This window comes from Ciconia boyciana, chromosome 2, assembly GCF_034638445.1.
Source record: "Ciconia boyciana chromosome 2, ASM3463844v1, whole genome shotgun sequence".
Taxonomy (NCBI): Eukaryota; Metazoa; Chordata; class Aves; order Ciconiiformes; family Ciconiidae; genus Ciconia; species Ciconia boyciana.
The window spans coordinates 157466405-157490980 of NC_132935.1; the positions used below are offsets into that span (position 1 = coordinate 157466405).

General features: G+C 41.7%; 1 protein-coding gene across 8 annotated transcripts in view; it reads right to left on the minus strand.

The window, feature by feature from the left end:
• The window catches only part of ZMYND11 (zinc finger MYND-type containing 11), a 116164-nt gene that overhangs the window by 88786 nt on the left and 2802 nt on the right, over window positions 1-24576 (minus strand). For 2 of the 8 annotated variants that reach the window (XM_072854682.1, XM_072854688.1), the window contains exon 1: window positions 23612-23739. The exons of 3 other annotated variants lie outside the window; for them this stretch is intronic. In XM_072854682.1, the coding sequence (XP_072710783.1) occupies window positions 23612-23652 (41 nt within the window). In that variant the 5' untranslated portion in view covers window positions 23653-23739. Of the gene's footprint in view, window positions 1-23611; window positions 23740-24367; window positions 24392-24576 lie in introns of those variants that run through there. 3 more of the 8 variants (XM_072854687.1, XM_072854689.1, XM_072854690.1) reach the window with 3 other exon arrangements.

Sequence of the window (24576 nt, forward strand, 5' to 3'; positions counted from 1 at the left end):
ATTCGTTCACAAGTTACTAGCAGTTTCTCAATTTCAAAATAACATTCATTTAGTTGCTAAGTACAAAATTTGCTATCTTTAATGTAGTACTTTCTTTAAAACTAATCCGAAAATCATAGTAGCAAGCATTTTTCACGATTTCTATGGCTTAAGCACAATTTCATTTCTTGCTGCTACAGGGGTACCATCAACTTGAAGTTCCAGCCATTTTTATAGAGCCATTAAACAATTTAATGTATTAAATTTGCTTGCCTTTTACTTTTGCACTTGCCTTCAATTTTATCAAAACCACTTTCTCTCCATCCGTTGCTCCCACAAAAACAACATGCACTATTTCTTACTTCTAATTTTCTGTTCTTCGGGTGGTGAAAGTATTGGCATACTGTCTTCATCTGCTTCTGGTCTTAGTAGCAGACCTGTCCTCAGAATAAAATGGAAGTGTTTGCCTTAGCAACTGTTCCCCACTAATTTATACTCCAAATGCCTTATAATATAGCAAAGTGCTGACACAGGTATTTCACAGGGAGGAAATCATGCCATAGAGAAGTATATTCAAAATCTGTTACAAGCATGAAAGTGAGACAGCATGACTGTCTGGTATATCAGTTCAGAAACCTGAGGAGTTATTCTCACCTGCTCTATACAGAGCTGCGGAAGCCAGTGGTGGCCAGTGCACAGCTCCTGAACCACTCCTGGCCCAAAATATTTCAGATGTGGTTCCCGTAAGGCTGCCAGTCATGTATCTGGCAGCAAGGCCATGCTGATGCAGCACTGGCTGAATAAATTCAAATTATTGGATTTGGAAGAAACAAGTCAACAAGGGTTGCTGAAGCAAACATCACCCTAGCACTCAACGCTGAGACAAGTCCCAACCCGCATTTCAGGAGCCCTCAGCTCTCCAAAGCATATGGTATGGGGTTTGGGCTCTTATTCATATAGGAATTTTAGTGTGTAATCCATAGGGTGAGTAAGTTTGGCCATACTTGCCCTATACAGTAAACACTGAAAAGCAGCCATGACATGCCATGCGTCTAATATAGACATCATGACAGATTATTCCATCTGAAATGCTAATGATTAGAAACCATAGCCTAGCTTTCAATCTGCCTTTACTCAGACTGGCTGTATACAGTCAGCCTCACACCAATATTGGTTTCTGGCTTAAGTGGCTTTTTACTCTCTTCCATAGTCACCTCCTTCTAGACACATTTATAGAGATCACAAGAACGATAGGGATCAATCAAAGACACATTTACTGAATTCCTTGAGTATGACATGAAGCTACCCAAATACATGGGATATGGGCTAAAGATGGAGAAGGTAACATAGGTAACAGCATACTTTCAGCCTGTCTGTTGGAACACTAGAGAAAGGTCAACATCTAATTCACAACAAATCTGAATCCTAGCTTATTAATATAAGCAGACTGTAAATAAGAGCAATAAAGATTAGATATTTTTACTGACTCAGCAAACAGACCTTCCTGTTCCAACCAGTTGCCTTCCCACCTAACATACCTGTAAGACCCACAAATACTGGTTCTTTCTCTAAATCAAGCTCTGACTAGAAGGACTGAGTATGCCATGAGGAATCTTGAGAATCTTCTACTTTGAAGACAACATCAAGTATCCTGGGTCTTCCCTGGGGAGCCTTTTTGTTGTGCCCAAGAGAAGGAATCCTAAGGAAAAACATGTCCTAAGCTTGGGGGCTCTCAAGGAAGGTGTTGGCTAACTGAATCCTTCGAGGGAATGGTCTCTAGCCTTTGGGATCAGGAACAAACCTCAGCTGAGCAAGTTACAGGAATTAATTTAAGGGAGACAGACTACATGTCTGTTCTCCTCCCTGAAAAGTTTACTGGAATCCACTCTAAGTGATGGGGTAGAGAAAAGCAAACAAGCTGTGCCAACAGCTCCCATAGCACCTACAGCATACACATCCAACATGGCCCAGTGTCCCTCCTCTACAGTCAATTTTGAGAAAGCAAGGAGAAGTACTCTGTGGTGAGTAGCAGCTGGATAAGGTTACTGGTGTTTTTTCCGCAAGCCATCTTGGCTGAGGATCTTGTAGCCTTGAACGTTTTTATGCTCACAGCACTTTGTAAGATTTATTTTTCAATTTTTTCATTTTACAGTTGGGAACCAATACACAAAAAGCTGTGTGTGGAAGGCCCAGCGGAGGTACCCAACTTCAGCATCACAATTACGAGCGTGTGCAATTTCGGAAGTCTGACAAGTGGGTTTTAGCCTCTGCCCCCAGTGAAATCAAAATAATTACACCCAACAACCAACACTATCCAGGCTATTCTGCTGTGAATAGTCCTGGGCATCTCCAGTTAGCTTACAGCTCAATGCGTTATTTTGGTGACTTCATGCAAAACAGAAATAGTCCCCATCACAAATTTCTACTATAGACAAAAATAACATGAGCACATTAAGCTGCTTTCGCTTGTCACCCCTGATGAACTTCATATGGCAACCAGACCAAAAGCCCCCGCTGAGCCCCCGAAGCTGAATGTGAAACGGAAATATCACAAAAAAACACTGCCAGCATCCCAGAACATGACTCACACTGCTTAAGTACCAAATCACTACATTTAGAAGACTCTCGTCTGGATATTTTGTATGGATAGATCAAGCACTCTGAAACTACGTTTGCTGAAGAAAGTAGACTGAGCGCCAGGGCTCCTAACTTGGTAGAGTCTCCTCCTGTGCTGGTTAACTTCAGGCAAGTCACTGCGTATCTCTGTATTACCATTTCCAAATGCAAAACTAATTACACTAATCCCCTTTGTGCAGCACTTAAACATCTATGGATGAAAAGAATTACCCTAAGAACTATTTATGTTATTAGAGCAAAGAACTACAATACTATGTGGAAAGCTGGGGCCAAGTCTCTTCTGTCAGTCTATGCCACTTGACAGGTACGAACTCTAAGTTCAGAAATTACTACAAAATGCTGTTTATAATTGATGGACCTTCCTGAGCAGAGTAAAATGGGGAATCGGTAAGGGAAAACCACTGAAACAACACAGGGAATGCTGCTAACTGTCCTAAGGGCCAGATTTTCAAAGATGTCTGAAGACAGAGATGAGGTCCATACACGGTGGGATTTTCAGGACTAACATTTATTCGAAGTTCCACTAAAATCAATGCCAGCTAAGTAGTGTAGCCTTTGCAGACAGTTCCTGCAACTTTAATCACTTTAATCATTGAAAATCTGACCCCAAGTAAACAAACTAAAAAGACATTGTTTAATGTTACTTGTATGACTATTGGGGAAAACTTTTTTAGATGGAAATGTGACTTTTAAATTGCAATGTAGCAATCCATAAATGCTAATGAAATCCTGTGCTGTCTGCCCTGTGATAATTTTTGCCTATTAAAAGTTTGTTCTTTTTTTAACCTAATAAGCAGATCACTAGTCTAAGCACATTCATTGTTCAAAGTTTAAATTTATAGTTAAAATAAAAAAAGAGGTCGCTTACCAGTAACCAGAATTCCTTGAGACATGAATTCTTCATGTATATTCAAAATAATGAGCTACATATATGTCCTTTCACTTAAGACTAGTCTTATATCTTTGCAATGAATAGGTATATAAGGTACAGACTGACTGTGCCACTTTCAGTTTCCTCCCAACCATAGAAAAAACTCAGGGAACTTCCAAAAATTCTGAGGGAGAGCAAAGTAATCAAAAAGAAAACATAAATGTGAACTATACATATAAAAAAACAATTGCCTATTGGTAAATCACCTCTTTTTCTCTTTTTGAGTGACAGTGCACAAGTATAGTTTCTCACAGTGACTTAAACAACTACACCTGGCCACTAAGTACCTGAGGTCCTGAAGTCTTTCACACAAACCACTCTAGCACTTCTTTATTAATATATAGGTTTGAGTAATGTTACAGCACATGGTGAAGGTAGGGATGGAGCTCCAGACAGCATCATCTCCAATATCTCAACTATTTCTTAACAATGTTGTGTGCTCTGGAGAAGTACTCTGTAGTAACAGCAGATTGATCTTAGCAGTCTGATAGCAAATTTTGACACAGTCTCCAATTGACTTCGACAGTCTGTGTGGAAATGGCGGAACTGTTAAACCCTTCAGAAGGCACACATGAATAGCCTGAAGCGTTTGAATGTGTGAATATAGAAGTAGACAACCCCAGCATAAAAGTATAAAAACCAAATTCTGCTTTAGAGGCAGAACACCAGAAATAAAATTTGGAGGTTAAATAAAACCTGCTGATTAAAAAGTATAATTCTACCATGATTTGAGGCAGAAAATGAAGAAGGTCATTCGTAAGAACATATGTATCTCCTGCAAAAGCCTCTGAGGAAGTGGCCTTGATGAAAGCAGAAGTAGTAAACACCAAACCCAAGACCTTAATGAGGCTAAGTGAGAGTTCAAACTCTTTTAGCCTTAAGCAGATATTCCATAACAGCTTTAATAAATGATACAGAAGGAAAAATAATGGTAAGAAGCCACATGGATCTCATTCCCAGAATGCGCAGCATGTGGGTGCTGGATGGCTTCTCTCGTCCAAGTATTCCTGCCTCTTTCCATAAAAAAAGCACACAGATGACAAAAACAGAGCCAACTAGACAGACACTGCTAAATGGGTAAGATCCGTCTGCCCCACAGTGCTGAAAGATGGGGTTTCAACCCTTTCACTTACACATGACAGTCTGGCTGCTATCACAAGGGCTCATGATGGCATTTTCAGTGGGCTTGATCCAGGAGAAATAGGTAAAATTATTTAAGCTGGGTTCCACAGGAGCTACAGGAGGTCAGAATAAGTGATCAGTGTAGTTCTGCTAGATAAGAGCTTAAAGGTTTGGTACTACTGTGTATCTGTGACCTAAAGTGAAAAATATTTTTGTTGAAGTTCTTTCCAAAAACAATGCCAAGACAGATATCCCAAAAACCGTTAAACAGACGAAAATAAAAAAAGGAAGAACCGCAACTTTCAAAAGCACATGCACTGTCCTAAATCTCTCTTTTGCGTAAGTACATAGTACATTATGTACTGCTTTTATTAGCAAATGAAGTAATGTAAAAACAACCACTAACAATACGAAACTTCAATGTTAATATGCAAATTCCAAAATATTTTCAAAACCATTTTTTCCATTTCTAGAAAAAGAAAACAAAAAACCCCCAAACCCTCTTTTTGTGAACAATCTGTTTGCGATGAGTATGATTTCACTCACAAGTACTACTCAAAAACATTTTTGAAAGCATTTTCAAAATGAAAACTGTTTAAAACTTTCTTCCATGTACTTCTAATATCTATGTCAAATGGGGTACATCTGGGCTGTGGATGAAGCGTCTCTAAGCAGACTTAAGTATTTTTGGAAGAACACTGGGACAGTTCTTGTAAATATTAGACTGCTATGGTTATGCAATATGGTCTAATATTGGATTATTTTGAACTCCTCTGGAAATCCATTCCAGGTTAATATTGATTATTAATATCAATCAGTTTTAAGAGTAAGCTTGCAGCTTTAAAGTTCATATTTCTACAGAACAACTCTCCACAACAGGATGTGGCTTGGATTCTTTCTTTCACCTATCTGCTACTCTACAGTAACACACAGCAAGTTCTTCCTACTGTAATTTAAGCAGGATCCTGAGAGACCGAGTGGTAAATGATATAATGTGCCTTTGTATGTAGCAGAGGAACATTTCTGAGCCAGTAGATGATTGCCACGTGCACATCTATGAGTGCCTAAGCCCTACTGACATGTATACACACCACCACATAAATTGACTCCCCCTCCCTTGTTGATACACATATAAAATCCATGCCCAATAACCTTGTAAAAAAAAAATATATAGTTTAAACTACAATACAATCAGGTATTATTTCTCCTACTAGTGAATTATATCCATTCCTGCTGCACGATATATCATATGTTTACCAGTGCACACTACTCAGCAACTTAATCCATGGCGTACCAGCTTTTGCAGGAGTGTCTTCTATGACGCACGCTTGAACTACACCTCATCCCATGTTTCTTTTCTCATCCCTCCTAGATCTATCTAGTCTTCTTTCCTCTCTCCTTTGTCTCCATCACCCCTTTACTGCCTTCTTTTACACCTGCAGTTCATGGATTGCACTTTCTCTTCTATTTCATAAACTCTGAAAACCTACCTCTTCTATAAATGCTATTACTGAATGTGCCACCTCATATTTTTTCTGTACTGTATCATGCCACACAATATTTATTCATGCACAAATACTAAATGCAATTTGGAGCAGGGATTTTTGTAACTTTTTTATCCTGTGCTGTTATTTTGTAAACTGCCAAGTACACATGCATTACTATGTAAATAAACAGCAGTAACAAAACCCAGCTGAAACCTTACAGAAATGTAGGTAGTCAGAATGTAATTTCCCAGACTGGAACTTGGCCAGGACGAGAGGGCAAGCATCCCTACTCTTGTGGAAAGTGCCAATGGACCATACAAATGGCTTGGATGAGTCAAAATCATAACTACATAAATATATACTTTAAATGAAATTTCCAAACATGGCACACCATCATCTATCACTTTTTAATTATCTAGCATACCTGTCAAGGGTGCTAGAGCCTCATTAGCAAACACCTTCTCAGGGCTACCTCCCATTGCAGCTTGCTGTAGCCTGAGACGCAGGAAGTGAAGGTCGTCATTTAAACGCAAGACAAAGTGACTGTGAAGCAGTACATTCTGCCCAAGATGCGGGGTTCCTGAGACGACGGCTAACTGGCAGCTCTCCACCGAGTTTGGCAGTTTGGTTAATTTCATTAATTCAGTGGAACTCGGAAGAAATGCTCAAAAATAGGGCTGTAATTTCAAACTGTCAAAAGCTCTTTTGTTTCTTAGGTTTAGTAACATAGACATGAAAAGGTTTGATGGCCATTGTAATATTGTACTTCATTTATTTGTTTGATAATCATCTGGCCAGCACACCCACCAGAATGGAATGAACTCAACAGACACTTGTTAACTCTCCCACACAGGAGGGCTTCAGCCTGCCTCACCCAGAGCTAAGCACCCTTTCCCTTGACGACTCCTGAGCTGTAATTCAGCCACCTAAAAACTTTTTCAAGAGGCGTCTTCAGCTCCTGAAAAAACCTGCAAGTATGTTGCATTAACGCTGACTTTTTGCTTTTATTATCACTCGATTCTCATTTTCTTTTGCCATGCAGCTGGGTTTCAGCACCTTTTTTTTTTTAACTTCACTGAGTTGCCTTCCATGACCGAAGTCCCTATTTACTGGTAAAGAAATACACAGTGTGGACACAGCACATTCGTCTGAGTTTGCAGCCTATTCAATGCTCTTCCAAAAGAAAGAGAGCAAAAGCATCAGATCCCTATTTAACCTGCCTTGCTGCACTGAAGTCTTACTCGGCAATGGCATGGCATTCGTAAAACCTTTAGTCAAATTCCTCCTCTACAGTCGGACTCCTCGTCTATATACATCACGGCGTGTTACTTAAAGAAAGGAACCACAACCCAGAGTGCCCAGATGAAAGTATAACAAGAAGTGTACAAAAATTGTCATAGACTAATATAACAAAGCAAGACGAGGAGCTATTAAAATAGTCTGAGAGTGAAACCATTGAATAATTTGCTTAAGAAAACACTGCAAATGAGTGCAAACAACTGTCAGCTGCAAACAATTGACCACTTCCTCTGTTTAGAGTCTCCCTGCTGAAGGTATAGTAACACCGAGAGATACTTAACATGATCATAACCGCTCCTTTGATGAAGCTTTCAGTGTCCATCAGGAAAGCACAAGGAAATAAGCCAAGGGATGCAGACGCAGACAGAAGGAATTAGCATCTCTGGATTCTTAGCTTTCATTTAACAAGAGGGAAATACAGTTCCCATCTTCATATGAAACATGACTTTCTTCTTCCACCTGCATTCAGACAGACTAAAAGAATACCTCAGGAGAGTGTGAACTTTCCTTTTCATCTCTGTAGGGAAATAACTGAAAAGCGCACGGGTGACCCTTTAAAAACCGCTGCAGCCAAGTGCATCACTGCCAAAGAATTTACCGTCTCTTTTTATACAGGGTTCGTGCCTATTGCATACCAAGAAGAGGTTTATTTCATTGTGAGTAGCTCCCTCTCAGAAAATACAGGACACTTAAGAGCATCACGACAATCTTCTCCTCTGCTTTTCACTGCCACATATTAGCTGTTGCCACATTTATTCCCCTTTTTATATATCTAGATCACTGGGCTTCTACTATTGCAGCACTTACAGTCTAGGAAATTAGTTTCCTCAGGCTGCTGGATGCCTAAAATACAGACTGTTTCCACTTTTTTACATTATTATACTTAAAATTAAAGAATAAGCCATTTTTTAGAGTATTTTTTTATTTCAGAAAGTTATTTGGGGTTATAATTTTAAAATGCCGCTTTCATTTTCATGCTTACAAATTTACAACATACTATGTCTGTTGTGAAAATATTTAATAGCAAGCTGCTGCCTAATTAGATGACTTAATGTTACAAAACTCTGTATTTAAAAGCAAAAGAACTGACAAAGAAGATAAAAATCAGATTTTTTTTCCCTTTGTTTGCTATGATGTGCATTTTTTTCTATTTATATTATGTATAGAAAAAAAAAAGAGTTGAATGATAAGACCATGAATTCACATTGTGTTTTCCTTTATACTGTTTATAAGTTAACTGAGATGTTTATAGCTTATTTGCCTTTTTTTTCTTTTTTTTTTTTTCAAAAGTGACATTTAGAAGCCAATAACCAAAGTATATTACAGAGCTCTTTAACAGTGTCCGATAGGTAGATGACCTAGCTGCAGTGTGATTAAATAATCTAACTGCTAGATCAATGAATGCAGCATGAATTAAAATGGCTGCAAGCTTCTCCAAGCATAAGATTACAGATCCAAAAAAAGGTTTCTTACTTTTTATTTTACATTTCAAAGAAAATGTAACCATTTATTTAAAAAAAAAATCCATGTTTTCCTGACAGAAATAATACAGTATTATTCTAATATATGGTGACTAAACCATATATTTTTATTGTCAAAGATCAGACTACGTTTTGCCTTTCTCATACTGAATAACCTCATTCAAGGAAAAAGCAGTCTCTGCTCAAGAAACATAATGGTCCAAAGTGAACTGTTATCTCACGCGTGAAGATAATGAATGTTAATTTAAAATAATGTTCTTTCAACTCCAGGGTTTTTTTCATATAATCAATCAGGCCTGAAAATGTGCGCATGCGCTCTCGCTCTCGCACGCTCTCTCTCCCTGTCACTCATACATAAACACTTCATTATATATTCTCATTCCCAGATATTCAGGAGAAAATTTTCTGCAGGTGTAAACTAATATTGCTCCACTAAAGTCAACAGTGCTGCACCTAATTATGTCAGCAAAGACACTGGTCCTCTCTCACGTATACTGTGACATGTGTACCTCGACTTTCACTTAATGCGCATTTCACGCCAAACTCTCCCTTTCTTCCTTTCATATGTGCATTTCCCAGCTCTTATTTGCACTCAGCAGACAACCACTATGGCCTTTCATTAACTCACCCCTCAAGGTCTCTTATCTCCATCAAATACTGCGCGGACAGGCAGGTATACACGGCTCTTTTCTGCAAGCGAGGCAGGAGCTCTCAAGTAAATACCAGAAGAGAAAGAGCACTGCAGTGGGAGGCTGCAAGGCATTTGGAGAGGACAGAAGACCAGGCTTGACCCAAAAAAGGAGTAGGTTTTAATGTGATTCAGTTATTATAGTAAAGAGAATTTACAACATTCCAAAATGAAGTTTTGGAATACATATAAATTTTTATGCGTAAAAGTAGGAACCAATATCTAAATTATTATTGTCTGGGAACTACTATGGGGAAAAAGGTATTCTATAGCTTTCTATATCAGAAAATTGGGTGGAGAGACATTTGAGGGAGACAAATGTCTGGGAGACATTGGAGATCGGCAGTGGCTGGAGACAAGACTCTGGATTACATGACATTCTAGCTTGATCAAGAAAGGCAGTTCTCACGTAAATTGGGATACCATGCCTTCCCGCTGGCCCAGGAAACACTGTAACTGCTTATCCACTAACGTGGCAGAGCAAACACCGTTCTGCTTCTAGGCTCCTTGGTGCACCTCTACTCAAGGCATCTGCACCACCAATTACCTTTAGCTGATATTTATCAATGTTTCCTGTGCCACTATAAGGGAGAAAAATCATTCCATTCTATTGAAAGCTACATGTCTTCAGAAGTTAGGCTTATACTTGGATGATTTGTAAGTAAGTAAGTGGCTTATTTTTACAAAACTTTTTAAAACTATTGAGAAAAAGAGCATCAGCATGGATTAGAAAACCTAGTAAAAGTGGCACCTGAAGGTACTTCACTGATAATCCATATTTCCTAAAAGGTACAAGTTGAATAACAAGAGGAGATCTCACGTCTGGAATCAGAGAGAAGTTCGGGGTATGCTTCCAATTAGGAGGTTTTATAAAGCAGCCTTCTGGGAGCCAGTGGAGTGGAAAGTGCACAGGAAAAGGAAGAATCTCTTTCTTACAACAAATATTTCCTGTAAGTCTATTTACTTCAGGTCAGTGTAAGAAGAAGAAGAAGACAAAGCTAAAAAACTGAAAGATGCAATTACAGATTGAGAACGCCCATGTTTCTTGCTTTCCAACACTGTCAGTCTGAAATTCTTCCAGGTGTGTATCCTTCAAAAAGGTACATCAGTGAAATAAAACAATCTTTTTTTTAACAAGCAAACAAACAAACAAACAAGATTCTAATACCTATGGTAGCTTTTAAACAACCTGACATTACATTCTAGTCAGACTGATAAGAGGTCAGACACTGTGAGTTACCAGTGAGCAAAGTGTACATCTTTTCTCACTCTTCCTCACATTTTACCAAGATCAAGAAAAAGTTTTCAGAAACCTGTTTTGATTGGTGAAAATAACTTAAAACTCTCCTTTTTTATTGAGAAAATATTCGTGTCAATGCCAAATTATTCAGTGTGCTGTATTATCTTCAAATGTCAGCTTGCCCATGATGACTGATGCTGAAACATCCAGCTTCCTGAGAAAAGGTTCATGCAGTCAGTTCTTAGGAACGTCCTAAAGTCTCAACTATAGTTACATGACGCTAAAGATGGTGCCAGTCTGGTTCCTGTGAAAACAACTAATAACAATTCTTTGCTTTTAATTAACATAGAAAGGAAAAAAGTTTTCTGAGATGTCTGTAACAAAGGAAGAATAGAAGCACGAGGTGAGGAGAACATTACTCTTTCTAAACTCCTTGTTGCATGGAGCAAAAAGGATTGTCCAGATTTTGCAGGTAAATGCTAATGAACAGGATGTCAAGGTAATTTTCAGAATTCGCAGGTTTTTAATTTATGTTCTCTGATAGAAAAAAAAAAATAAATCAAGTGATTATTAAACTTGCTTTCACATATATGATTTCCATAATTTTGAAACTATGTTAAAATTCTCAGTTTCCTGTCGTATCTAGCTTTCCTAATGTAAAAATAAACCTTTATTCTCATAATGGTATCACCTTTTCCATTAAGAATCCTTATATTTCTTCTTTTACCAGTTTACTTTATTTATAATTAAGGCTTTCTATAATATACAGGCTTTAAGACACTAATATACAGGCTTTAAGACACACATAAAATGTTAAAAGTCACTAATAGAAAAATGTTAGCCGTGCTTCCTCTGTTCTTTTCATAGATACTGTAAATTCCTTCACAGACTAATGTACCTGTAGGAAAAGTGCCTTAACTTCAATGGGAACAATCATCAATGTAAAATTTAGCGTGTGCAGAAGTCTCTTCAAAATAACAATAGCCATAATGTTGATATTCAAAAGGCATGAAAAATACCTACATAACATTGCATACTCCAGTAGAAGAATCAAAGATATAACATTACATAAAATCATATAGGCAAAATAAATTGTAACTGTGTTCTTCCTTGAATATTGGAGTTGTACGTAAAGTTTTAATTTTAAAAAATATTTTAAACTTGATTCATCAGTGTGCTCCAAGACCTATGCATTTTTATGCCTGTGGGAAACAAGTGCTTATATGATCAAGGTCTCCATCATTACATTAATATTAATCTATTGGTAACAATGAATTTTCTGCAGTGAACATCATCAATTTTCATCAGTGAACAATCAGTGGCCTGTGATTATATTTTATGAAATAGCAATTCTTTTGTTTTGATTTTGCACATTTTTTAACCTGAATCTTAAGCAATTGGTGGGGAGAGGGGATTATGCATAAACACTGGGTTTAAGCTTGTCCCTGAAGTCAATGACAGCCCAGAAGATACTGATCTCAAACTTAACAATCAACCAAAAGGAAAACTGGAGAAACAAAATACCCACCATTTTGAGGTAAAATTTCCACTTTTACTGCAACCCACCCTGTGACAGGCACTGCGGCTACTCTAGGCCCCCTGCAACAAGTACTGCTGCTACTTCAGCCCCGGTGACAGATACTGTGGTTGAACCAGGGAGCCAACCTGTGCCGGTATCAGTCGCCCCTATACACAAGAAGAAATCTTGGAGGTGAAAGTCAGCTCCTTTAGAAAGGGAGGACAAAAAAGCAGGGCCATCACAAAGAGAGGCAGAGGAAGAGGAAGAACTTGTGGACGAGACAGAAACAACCCGATCCCTATCCCTGAGTGAGCTGTCAGATATGCAAAAAGATTTCAGCACGTTGTCACCTGGCTGCTCCAATGCTGGGATAACAGGGCCAGTAGCCTGGAATTAGAGGGTAAGGAAGCCAAACAGCTGGGATCCCTTTCTAGGGAAGGGGGCATTGACAAAGTGATTGGAAAAGGGGAACCAGCCTGCAGCCTCTGGAGGCAACTCCTGTCAGGCATGAAGGAAAGGTATCCCTTCAAGGAAGATGTTATATGTCACCCAGGCAAGTGGACCACCATGGAGAGAGGTATCCAGTACCTGAGGGGATTAGCCATGCTGGAGGTGATTTATGATGACCTGGACAACAAGCAGTTATCCAAAGATCCAGATGAAGTCAGGTGCACATGACCCATGTGGTGGAAGTTGGTACGGAGCACATCATTGTTGTATGCCAACTCATTGGCAGTAATGACCTGGAAAGATGGAGAGGGTCCAATGGTGGATGAAGTGGCTAGCCAACTCTGTGAATATAAAGAAAGTCTCTCTTCCTCCCTCATCTCAGTTGTGGAGAAACTGTCCCGGAAGGTCCAGCAACTCAAAGAGGATAGGTCCTACTCCCCACCTGTATGGACCAGTATCTCAACTATTAGGAGTCAGCGTTCCTCTGCTCAAGAGAGAGGATATAGAGGGTACACACCATGGGCTACCCTGTGGTTTTACCGACGTGACCACGGAGAGCACATGAGGAAGTGAGGTGGAAAACCTGCCTCGACCCTAGAGGCGCAGGTACGTGAGTTGCAAGGAAAAACAATGACCAAAGGGAGTTTTTCCAGGAAAATTGCTGCTCCAGTTTCTAGTGGGCAGTTCCCCACACAGAGTAGAAGAGCTGATCTTATTCCTGACTTTAACAAAGGAACTCCTGACTCATATTTACAAGAAGTGGGTAATGAATACTATGACCAGGACTAGAGGGGCCCTTCCTTCAGCCAAGAGGAGGAAAGGAACAAACAGGTTTACCAGGCTGTGTGGATTTGATGGTCTGGCACATCAGACCCACAGGAGTATAAGGCTCTAGTGGACACGGGTGCCCAGTGTACCCTAATGCCATCAAGCCATAAAGGGGCAGAACCCATCTGAGTTTCTGGAGTGACAGGGGGATCCCAACAGCTAACTGTATTGGAGGCTAAAGTGAGCCTAACTGGGAATGAGTGGCAAAAGCACCCCATTGTGACTGGCCCAGAGGCTCTGTGCATCCTTGGCACAGACTGCCTCAGAAGAGGGTATTTCAAGGACCTGAAAGGGTACCGGTGGGCTTTTGGAAACTGAGCTGCCTTGCAAATGGAGGAAATTAAACAGCTGTCCACCTTGCCTGGTCTCTCGAAGGATCCTTCTGTTGTGGGATTGCTGAGAGTCGAAGAACAACAGGTACCGATCACCACCACAACACTGCACTGGAGGCAATATTGCACCGAGACTCCCTGATTCCCATCCATAAGCTGATTCATGGACTGGAGAGCCAAGGAGTGATCAGCAAGACTCGCTCACCTTTTAACAGTCCCAACAGTGCGAAAGTCTGATGCAGAGTGGAGACTGACAGTAGACTATGGTGGCCTGAATGAAGTCATGCTGCCGCTGAGTGCTGCCGTGACGAATATGCTAGAACTTCAATACGAACTGGAGTCAAAGGCAGCCAAGTGGTACGCCACAATTGATATCACTAATGCGTTCTTCTCAATCCCTTTGGCAGCAGAGTGCAGGCCACAGTTTGCTTTCACTTGGAGGGGCATCCAGTACTCCTGGAATCGACTGCCCCAGGGGTGGAAACACAGCCCTACCATTTGCCATGGACTGATCCAGACTGCACTGGAACAGGGTGAGGCTCCGGAACACCTGCAATACATTGATGGCATCATCGTGTGGAGCAACATAGCAGAAGAACTTTTTGAGAAAGGGAAGAAAATAGTCCAAATCCTCCTGAAATCTGTTTTTGCCATAAAACAAATTAAGGTCAAGGGACCTGCACAGGAGATCCAGTTTTTAGGAAAAAAATGGCAAGATGGATGTCATCAGATCCCAATGGATGTGATCAACAAAATAACAGCCATGTCTCCACCAACTAGCAAAAAAGGAACACAAGCTTTCTTAGGCATTGTGGGTTTTTGGAGAATGCATATTCCAAATTACAGTCTGATTGTAAGCCCTCTATCAAGTGATCCAGAAGAAGAATGATTTCAAATGGGGCCCTGAGCAACAACAAGCCTTTGAACAAATTAAACGGGAGATAGTTCATGCAGTAGCCCTTGGGCCAGTCCAGGCAGGGCAAGATGTAAAAAATGTGCTCTACGCGGCAGCTGGGGAGAATGGCCCTACCTGGAGCCTCTGGCAGGAAGCACCAGGGGAGACTCGAGGTCGACCCTTAGGGTTTTGGAGTCGGGGATACAGAGGATCTGAGGCCCGCTACGCTCCAACTGAAAAAGAGATATTGGCAGCATAGGAAGGGGTTTGAGCTGCTTTGGAAGTGGTTGGTACTGAAGCACAGCTCCTCCTGGCACCCTGACTGCCGGTGCTGGGCTGGATGTTCAAAGGGAAGGTCTCCTCTACACATCATGCAACTGATGCTATGTGGAGTAAGGGGGTCACACTGATCACACAACAGTCTCGAATAGGAAACCCCAATCGCCCAGGAATCTTAGAAGTAATTATGGACTGGCTAGAAGGCAAGGATTTTGGAATATCGCCAGAGGAGGAGGTGATGCGCTGAGGAGGCCAAACTTCCAGAAAATGAGAAGCAATATGTCCTGTTCACTGATGGGTCCTGTCATCTTGTGGGAAAGCATCAGAGATGGAAAGCTGCTGTATGGAGTCCTATACGACAAGTTGTAGAAACTGCTGAAGGAGAAGGGGAATCGAGCCAATTTGCAGAAGTAAAGGCCGTCCAGCTGGCTTTAGGCATTGCTGAATGAGAAAAATGGCCAGTGCTCTATCTCTATACTGACTCATGGATGGTGGCAAATGCCCTGTGGGGGTGGTTGCAGCAATGGAAACAAAGCAACTGGCAGTGCAGAGGCAAATCCATCTGGGCTGCCACATTGTGGCAAGATATTGCTGCCTGGGTAGAGAACCTGGTTGTAAAAGTACGTCATGCAGATGCTCAGGTACTCAAGAGTCAGGCCAACTGAAGAACATAAAAAAACAGGTGGATCAGGCTGCTAAGATTGAAGTGGCTCAGGTGGATCTGGACTGGCAACATAAAGGTGAATTATTTATAGCTTGGTGGGCCCATGACACCTCAGGCCATCAAGGAAGAGATGCAACATATAAATGGGCTTGTGATCGCAGCACGGACTTGACCACGGACACTGTTGCACAGATTATCCATGAATGTGAAACATCCGCTGCAATTAAACAAGCCAAGCAGTTAAAGCCTCTCTGGTATGGAGGACAACGTCTGAAATATAAATATGGGGAGGCCTAGCAGATTGATTATATCACACTCCCACAGACCTGCCAAGGCAAGCGCCATGTGCTTACAAAGGTGGAAGCAACCACCGGATGGCTGGAAACATATCCTGTACCCCATGCCACTGCCTGGAACATCCTGGGGCTTGAAAAGCAAGTCCGATGGCGACATGGCACCCCAGAAAGGATTCAGTCAGACAACGGGACTCATTTCTGAAACAAACCTCATAGACACCTGGGCCAAAGAGCATGGCATTGAGTGGGTATATCACATCCCCTATCATGCACCAGCCTCTGGGAAAATCAAGCGATACAATGGACTGTTAAAGCCTACACTGAGAGCAATGGGTGGTGGGACATTCAAACATTGGGATGCATGTTTAGCAAAGGCCACCTGGTTAGTCAACACTAGGGGATCTGCCAATCGAGCTGGCCTTGCCCAGTCAAAACTCTTACATATTGTAGAAGGGGATAAAGTCCCTGTAGTGCACATAAAAAATATGCTGGGGAAGACAGTCTGGGTTACTCCTGCCTTGGGCAAACGCGAACCCATTTGTGGGATTGCTTTTGCTCAAGGACCCAGGTGCGCTTGGTGGGTGATGCGAAAGGATAGGGAAGTCCACTGTGTACCTCAAAGGGATTTGATTTTGGGTGAGAATAGCCAATGAACTAAAGGATATGATGTTAATTGCTATATAATACTGTGTGTCATCACTTTTATGGTGGCTACATGCCATATCAATGGTATTACAGTAAGAATCACCCAGACTAATGAACTTTGATGAAACAAAGCAAAGTGCAGCAGTGATGGAACCAGAATTGGCTTCGGCGTGTAACAATCCAATATGACACACCAACTCTCTTGCCCAGGACTGTTATGTCAGATGGAGCCCAAAGTCATGGACTAAACGAACTCAGTGGACACTTGAGAGGGATGGCCCATAAACCAAGGGAATTATATCTGTGTGTTTATATCAAAAGACAGAGAAAGTGGTGGTGATTAATTGGAATGTATTAGAAAGAGCAGAACCTGGCATGATGTAGATGGTATAGAATAAGGGGTGGATACTGTCCTGGTTTCAGCTGGGATAGAGTTAATTTTCTTCCTAGTAGCTGGTATAGCGCTGTGTTTTGGATTTAGTATGAGAATAATGTTGATAACACACTGATGTTTTAGTTGTTGCTAAGTAATGTTTACACTAGTCAAGGACTTTTCAGCTTCCCGTGCTCTGCCAGGTGCAGAAGAAGCTGGGAGGGGGCACAGCCAGGACAGCTGACCCCAACTGGCCAAAGGGCTATTCCATACCATATGGCGTCAGGGTCAGTATATAACTGGAGAGAGTTGACTGGGGGGCAGTGATCGTTGCTCAGGGACAGGCTGGGCATCGATTGGCGGGTGGTGAGCGGTTTGCGTCATTTGTTTTATTTTTTCTTCCTGCATTTTGTCCCTCTCTCTCTTTTTGTTTTCCTTTTCATTACAATTTATTACACATACGCCCTCCCCCCCCCCCAAATTATTAAACTGTTCTTATCTCAACCCACGAGTTTTCTTACTTTTGCTCTTCTGATTCTCTCCCCCGTCCCACCAGGGGCGGAGGGTGAGTGAGCGGCTGTGTGGTGCTTAGTTGCTGACTGAAGCTAAACCACGATACACTTTAATTTGTGCATGTGAATGCATGCACTGCAATGTTATGCAGCAAGGCACAGACTATCTCCTTTTTGGAAGTTTTATTTTACTGGCAATGACACCAAGAAAATAGTAATAAGGCACAGTCAATGCAGACTTGGCTGTTACTTGGTTTCTGACTTGAGAAACATCTGTAACTGTAAACAGGTATGTGTAGTGCAAGATCCTCTCCCACTGGATGCATAAATGTTGTGTGAGACTTAATAGAAAACGATGATAGCGTGCTAAGAAAGATAAAGCTCTCTTGTCTCTCAGATCTTGTCAAAGATTTGTTGAGCAATAAGCATATCTTACATCCCTTTAATTTATTTTTCACTGTATATTATTTCTAGATACTTTGGGATTCTGCTAATCCGTTTCTCTCAACCCCATTTTGTTTCACTTCATTGCTTTTCCAAAAGGTTCCAATAAAACCTAACACTGGAAGATAAGAATCGCTCCGCTAAAATTAGTGAACTAAGTACTATATCCCATGAGTCACTGCATGCGACTCCCATCCACCTACCTTTAAAAGACCAGATAATAATGCCGTGCCGTAAGTGCACGAGATCAAAGTACAAATACCCACTTTCCAAAATGCTGCTTTTGAGTACTACACCTACTACCAGACTCCTACGGTCTGTAACCAAAACATTAGTCAAGTTAGCTGCATTAAAATAATATATTTGAATGCAAGGCAAGTTGGTTTAATGTTTATTTTTAACATACTAACAAAGGAAAAGGAAATGAAGCATAGGAGAAATGAGAGGTAAGCGGCAATATGTTTAACTCTTCTTTTTTTAAATCACTAGATCTCAAATCAATAGTATCCTATTATGGACAAAAATTAATTAACACAGTGAGACCAGTTCTTTGCATGCAAAAAATGTGATTTCCACAGAAAGAGTGAATGGGATGTTACTGGTATTTTTGTAGGTATGCTTGACTTCATTTTTTAACCAGTAAGTGGATTTTAGCACTTCAGATTCCACTGTCTCTGATGGTTAAATTATTTGTTAAGAATTAGTTTTAGAGCATACTACAATTGAGAGTTGTATGAAGAGTCATAATCATTAATTCACTATGTTTTATTCTGCAATTATTTAATCTTGGAATTTAACATTGAAAATAGTGTAAAGGTATATGCAAAGATATTCTGACTGTTGGTACACCAGTAACAATACTTTACTTATATTTTTTAATATTTTTGTAATTTTGAAATTACAAATATTATGGTCCTGACATTTTAACCAATAGTGTACTTTAAACTCAAATTATATGTCTCTATACTTTCATAGCAAAAGCGTCTGCACTTTAGTGCAGTGGAAAATGAGAGACTGTAAGAAAATCAAAACCAGTCTTTTTGTACACAAAACTCTCAATAACTACACTTTGGATTTATCTACATGGTACAGCTATAGGATCAGGCTCTGATGGGATATTACCAAAGCTGGCTGACCTAAAATTAGATGCCATGAGCTTTAACTTGGGTTCATGGACATGTCACAGTGTATCACCACTGTGCCTGCTGTCGTCTGCCCACAAGACTAAAAGACCCTGTTCGTCTCAGGGAGAAAAAAACAGGAGAGAGACGTAAAAAATAAGAATTAAATCTTACTAAAACATAAGGAAAAAATCAGCCTCTAGCATAGCCTATGATTCAAGTTAGTTCACCCTTTAATAACTTGTGTATTTAAAGAAATTGATTGCAGCCATCTTACATCAAAAAGCATTTCAAGCCAACTGCGTTTGTCAGCATCACTTCAGACACTCAGTGAAACAGTATAGTTGGAACAAGTAGCTTATTTACTCCTTTTGAAACAAAAATAATGTTAAAAATCCATTATGCAGTTATTTACCTAGTTTTACTCCTAAAAAAAATTCTTCTTATAATTCAATATTCACAGCCTAGTTAAAAATAAATAAATATGACAGAGTTCAGACTTGCTTAATTAACTTGATGGCAGACATCCGTTTAAACAGATGATAAAACTATGTTTAAAGACTAGAATTGAAAATGCAGAAAAAATCGGCTCGACCCAGCCCTGGTGTCGCAGGGAGATGCATGCAGAGAGGCCTCTGAAATCAAAGAGCTCCATGTGCCACAGGAGTTCACCCGTTCAGGCTAGAGGCCACAGTGTTTATTATACTGTACACAGCCACTCTGGTGTCTATCAATCTACTTCCAGTTACCTCCACTACACCCAGGAATGAAGGTTTTTTTGGAGAAATGTTATTTTCCACCATTTAAAGACAACTTTGATCTTTATTTCAAGAAAAAGTTTTCCACACTTGTTTTGCATTTTGTATAGATGACAAGATACTCTTTCACCACTGCTGAATTTGCATCTTTATACTGCACTGAAAATTACTGAAAACTTGTTTTAGGAATGTAAGAGTTAACTTATTAAGAAATTCCTGCAAAATGGAATCATTACCTCATCTTATAAACTACCTATTTTGCAGGCTATAGTCTCCCCACTGGCAGATTAAACCTTAGAACAATAACCCAATTATGAGCTAAATTTACATTCAACTGATCAAAAATCATCCAGAACCTGACAAGAACAATCTTTGTTCACAACATTTAGCACAAGCAACACTGACAGACTAAAATGTATGAGCTATATAAAAGATGACATATGTTGCACTGCCCAACTACCAAGGGCACCACGCTCCAAGTACTATGCAAGTACTATGGGAGTGTTCATCACATCCTGAGACTGAAAAAAAAACCAACAAAAACCAACACAAAAAAACCCTGCAGATAAAGAACATGATCAGACATTAGCTCCTGAACAATCAGTGTAAGAAGGATGGCTACAGAAAGTTGTATTCCATGGAAGGAAACCCCCCCCAATTAATAAAATCAGTGGTCAGGATTCAAAAGAAATGTATATATTTACTGGATAGACATGGGAGAAAGAATTGCTCCAACAATTCTGATCTAACTCTTGCAAAAAATAAAAACCAACTACTTTATCTCATTCAGGAAAGTAAACTGTTGTAGGCATCTGGCCAGTAATTCTAAACAGCTCAGCATTTTATGAACCAAGTTCATCACTGCTGTGAGCCACATATACTTTGGATAGATTGGTTTTGTTTATAGTTTGACTTAGCGTTTGTAACAACCTACATTACAGATAAAAGATTTATTTTACTGACACTTATGCCGCTCTGGAGCTAGCTAAAAAGCCTTCAACCAATTTAAGAAGAAAATCAGAAGTTTACTGCAGACATCTTCCTCACCACCCTGTCTCTCTTTCAGAACTTTCATCCTGGACAGATTCACTGCCTGAAGCCCTTATGCACTTCCAGAGCTAAATGCTCTAGAAAACCGTGGAAGGCAGTAACTATGAAAACTAGTTACAGGTATATCCAAGATTTGTGAACTGTAGTTGACTGAAGTTGGGTACCCAGTTCCAAAACAAGTCTCCTACTTCCAAAATTTCCCCTGATTCTCAAATTGTGTGTAATGGGACAATTTTCTAACAAACTAGACAATGTAGATATTTATGGAGAGGTTTAGATACCTAAAATTGAGAAAATATCTTCGAATGTTGTCTTTTATCTATTTCTTTTTAAAGCATTTAATCCTAATTCAGAGATTGCAGCTAGCACAGTTCAGTACTCCCCAAGCAGCGTTTCACTGATAGAAATGCACAACAGTCTAGATGTAGCCTAAGCCACTTCAAGGTGAGTTTGAGGCCAAATTCATTGTCCATCCACATTGTTTTCTTCTCCAGGAGCACCACATCACTAACAGCACCCTGTAGGTTATATTTACCTGCAAGGTGGTAATGCTGAGCACACTTCACAAACTTTCACCATCTCATTTGCTCTTGAGATGATGTTAGGCTGAAAAGACGATCCAGTCTCTTCTCCTGCAGAAGCCTCAAGACTTTCCTCAACAGTCCCTTCTACTCTTTGCTACAAGGGCCGGCAGGACCCCCAGGCAACCTGAACGCTAGCTGCATACAGACCTCCTACTACCTACAAATAGTATGGATACACAGCACCAGATTACAGCAAACGACCTAGCAGTCACAGATTGCACGCACAGCAATTACAGTCATGAAATTCTTGTTACTTCTGTAGTGTTCAATTTTTCCTGAAAAGTTAAGAAGTATTGCTCTGGCTTACAATGCATAAGGACTAAGAAAAACTACTGAGAATTTTAGTTCATGGTGAACAAACTCATTTTTTTTTACTTTTATATTTAAAAATAATAGCTGTAAGTGCTTGTTTAGATTTAAAAAAAAAAAACACCAGTTTAACTGGTATGGGGGGCACTTCCCTGTTAAATTAGTACTATAAAGCTCCAAACTGTGGAAGAAGAGCATCTTCTAGCACACCACCAAAGTCTTAAGACCCCCACCCAAAATCTACACACTCACAGCTCCCTTTACACAGCTGGCTTCATCACTAAGTAATTTCCAGCACACTATCCAGCTCACGAGATGGAGTGGAAGAGTCATTCTTCTCACTCAGTACTTTGGTGCTGAACCTCATACCAAATATCAGCTGCAGAGATCTCTTCTTGATGGCAGAGACCACCACCAACAACAAAGAGTCATCAACACAGTAACTTATTTTCCCACTCATTAAAACCAAACTCACCATCAGAAAGATAAAGTGCTCTCTGTTGTACTACCTAGCCCATGAACCATTCCCTTCCCCATACAAATATCTGGTCAAAGCAGAAAGGGTTTGTTTAGGCATGGAAAAGCTTGCATTAAACATAAATCCACACTGGGAATTAGTTTGCAGGTACTTTCACTTTTATACAAAACAGCAGTCAGCAAATGGTCTACTTCCCTAAAGACTTTCTGTAGCACGCTCAGAATGGTTGATAAAATAATAAAAAAAAAAAAAAATGTGGAGAGATGCCAGGTCCCTCACGCTGCAGGATGAGGGACTAGAAAAACCCAAGGGACTGCAACCTGAACCACAAACTGGCATTTCCACTCCCATTCTTCCCCCCTTCCTACACCTGTCTCAGTGATCACCCCTAAAGAATTAAACAATTTCCTACAAAGAATAGCAATGGAAGTGCAAAAAAATCAGCATATCTAGGACAAGAAAGTGTTTTCTACTTTTGGTCCTTTCCACTGCAGTAAGATCTTCTGAAAACTACAGCAAATAGTATTACTCCTATAATACAGAGACGGTGGCAAATGATTCCAGGGTGTTAAAATGCCAAATTATACAATTATAAAACCAACCAGCACCAAATTAAATAGTTTTTCACCCCTTTTCCTCTTCTCAAGCCACCCCAGCTCTAGCCTTTGTAAAGTTCTGTTTGCCATGTTCACAGAAAACAAAAAACAAATTCCTAAACAAGGTCTGCTATTTTCAGGATAAGCCCCAAAAGACACACAAAGTTTCCCAAGTCCTTAACATCAGTATTTTACAGGAGGACTGTTCTGTAAAACGCATGGAAGCTCAGGAAAGCTCGCTGAAGCTCCCCATCACCCTTACCACAGGAAACCCCACACCTACGCTTGCATCCTTTCCCCGTAAAATAAAGGAGAGGAGACAGATAGGCCTCTGGACAACCCCTGAGGTAGGGGAAGAAGGAAAACACCTCACAAAGTGAACCGAGGGGACTTATTTGGAGACACGGTTTCGGGTACACACACACACACAAAACCACCAAAAGCGAGCCCCTCAGTAGTTCATATTCTCCCGAAATCCGACCGCCGAGTCCGGCGGGGCTCCGGGAGGGCCCCGGCCCGCAGGCAGCGGGGCTCCCCGCACGCCCCTCGCCTGCAGCGGGGGGAGCCGGAGGAGGAGAGTGGAGAAATCGGCCCCTTTTTCCCCTGCGACCTACCCCGGAGCAGATGGGGAAGGCGAGGAAGCCCCCGGGGCCATGCCGGGGGACGAGGCGCTCTGCCAGCAAAGCGATCCGGGAAGCCAGGGGCCCCCGTCACCCGCCTGCCCCCTCGGCAAAGCCGGGCGGTAAGGCCGTCCCCGCCGCGGGGGTGGCGCAGCCCGCCCGCAGCCGGCCGGGGGAGGAGGGCTGGGGCTCTAAGTTCACCCCTTTCCCCGTCCCCTCCTCGGCCCCCCCGCGGGGAGGGGAGCCATGGCCCCTCTCCCGCCGCGGCCGGCCTGCGGGGGCCCGCCGCCTCTCCTGTAGAGACTCGGCGCTGTCGAGCAGCTGCCATTACTCGGGCCAAGACCGTCCTCCAAGCAGGCATCCCCCACCCCAGCGAGGAAATGCGGGGGCGGCGGGGGAGGGTGTGAGAGAAAGGAAAGGGGGGGGGGGGGAGTGGGGAGCAAAGCGGTCGCCCCGCGTGTGGGAAAAGAGCGGGGCTGGGGGGGTGACGGGGCTGAGGCCGGGCTGCGCCACACCCCGCTCGGCCTCGCCTCTCACGCGAGTCCCCGGCTCCCCCGCTCCCTGCAGGCCCGCGCGGAGCGTTGAAGGCAGCGATTCTCTGCGCGCCCCTCTCCCCACCCCATCTCCTCCCGCCCCGACCCCGGGCTGACTGCAACTCGGCACGGGGGCGCGGGGGACCCGCCGCCGCCTCCCAGCCGAAATCCGACCGGGGAAGGTGTGGGGACAAAAATAATCGCCGTTAATAATCACACGCGCTCCGCCGCCGTCCCCTTCTCCTCCTCGATTTCCAAGCGGGCTGCCAGATAATCCTGCCCACTCCGAAAAATGAAATAATAATAAAAAAAATCCCGCCTTCCATCTCCCCCCCCCCCCCCCCGCAGCCCCACACATTTTATTATTAAGTATAATTGCTCCCCTCCCCATATGGCACCCCGCAGGGCAGGATTGCCCCCTCCCCT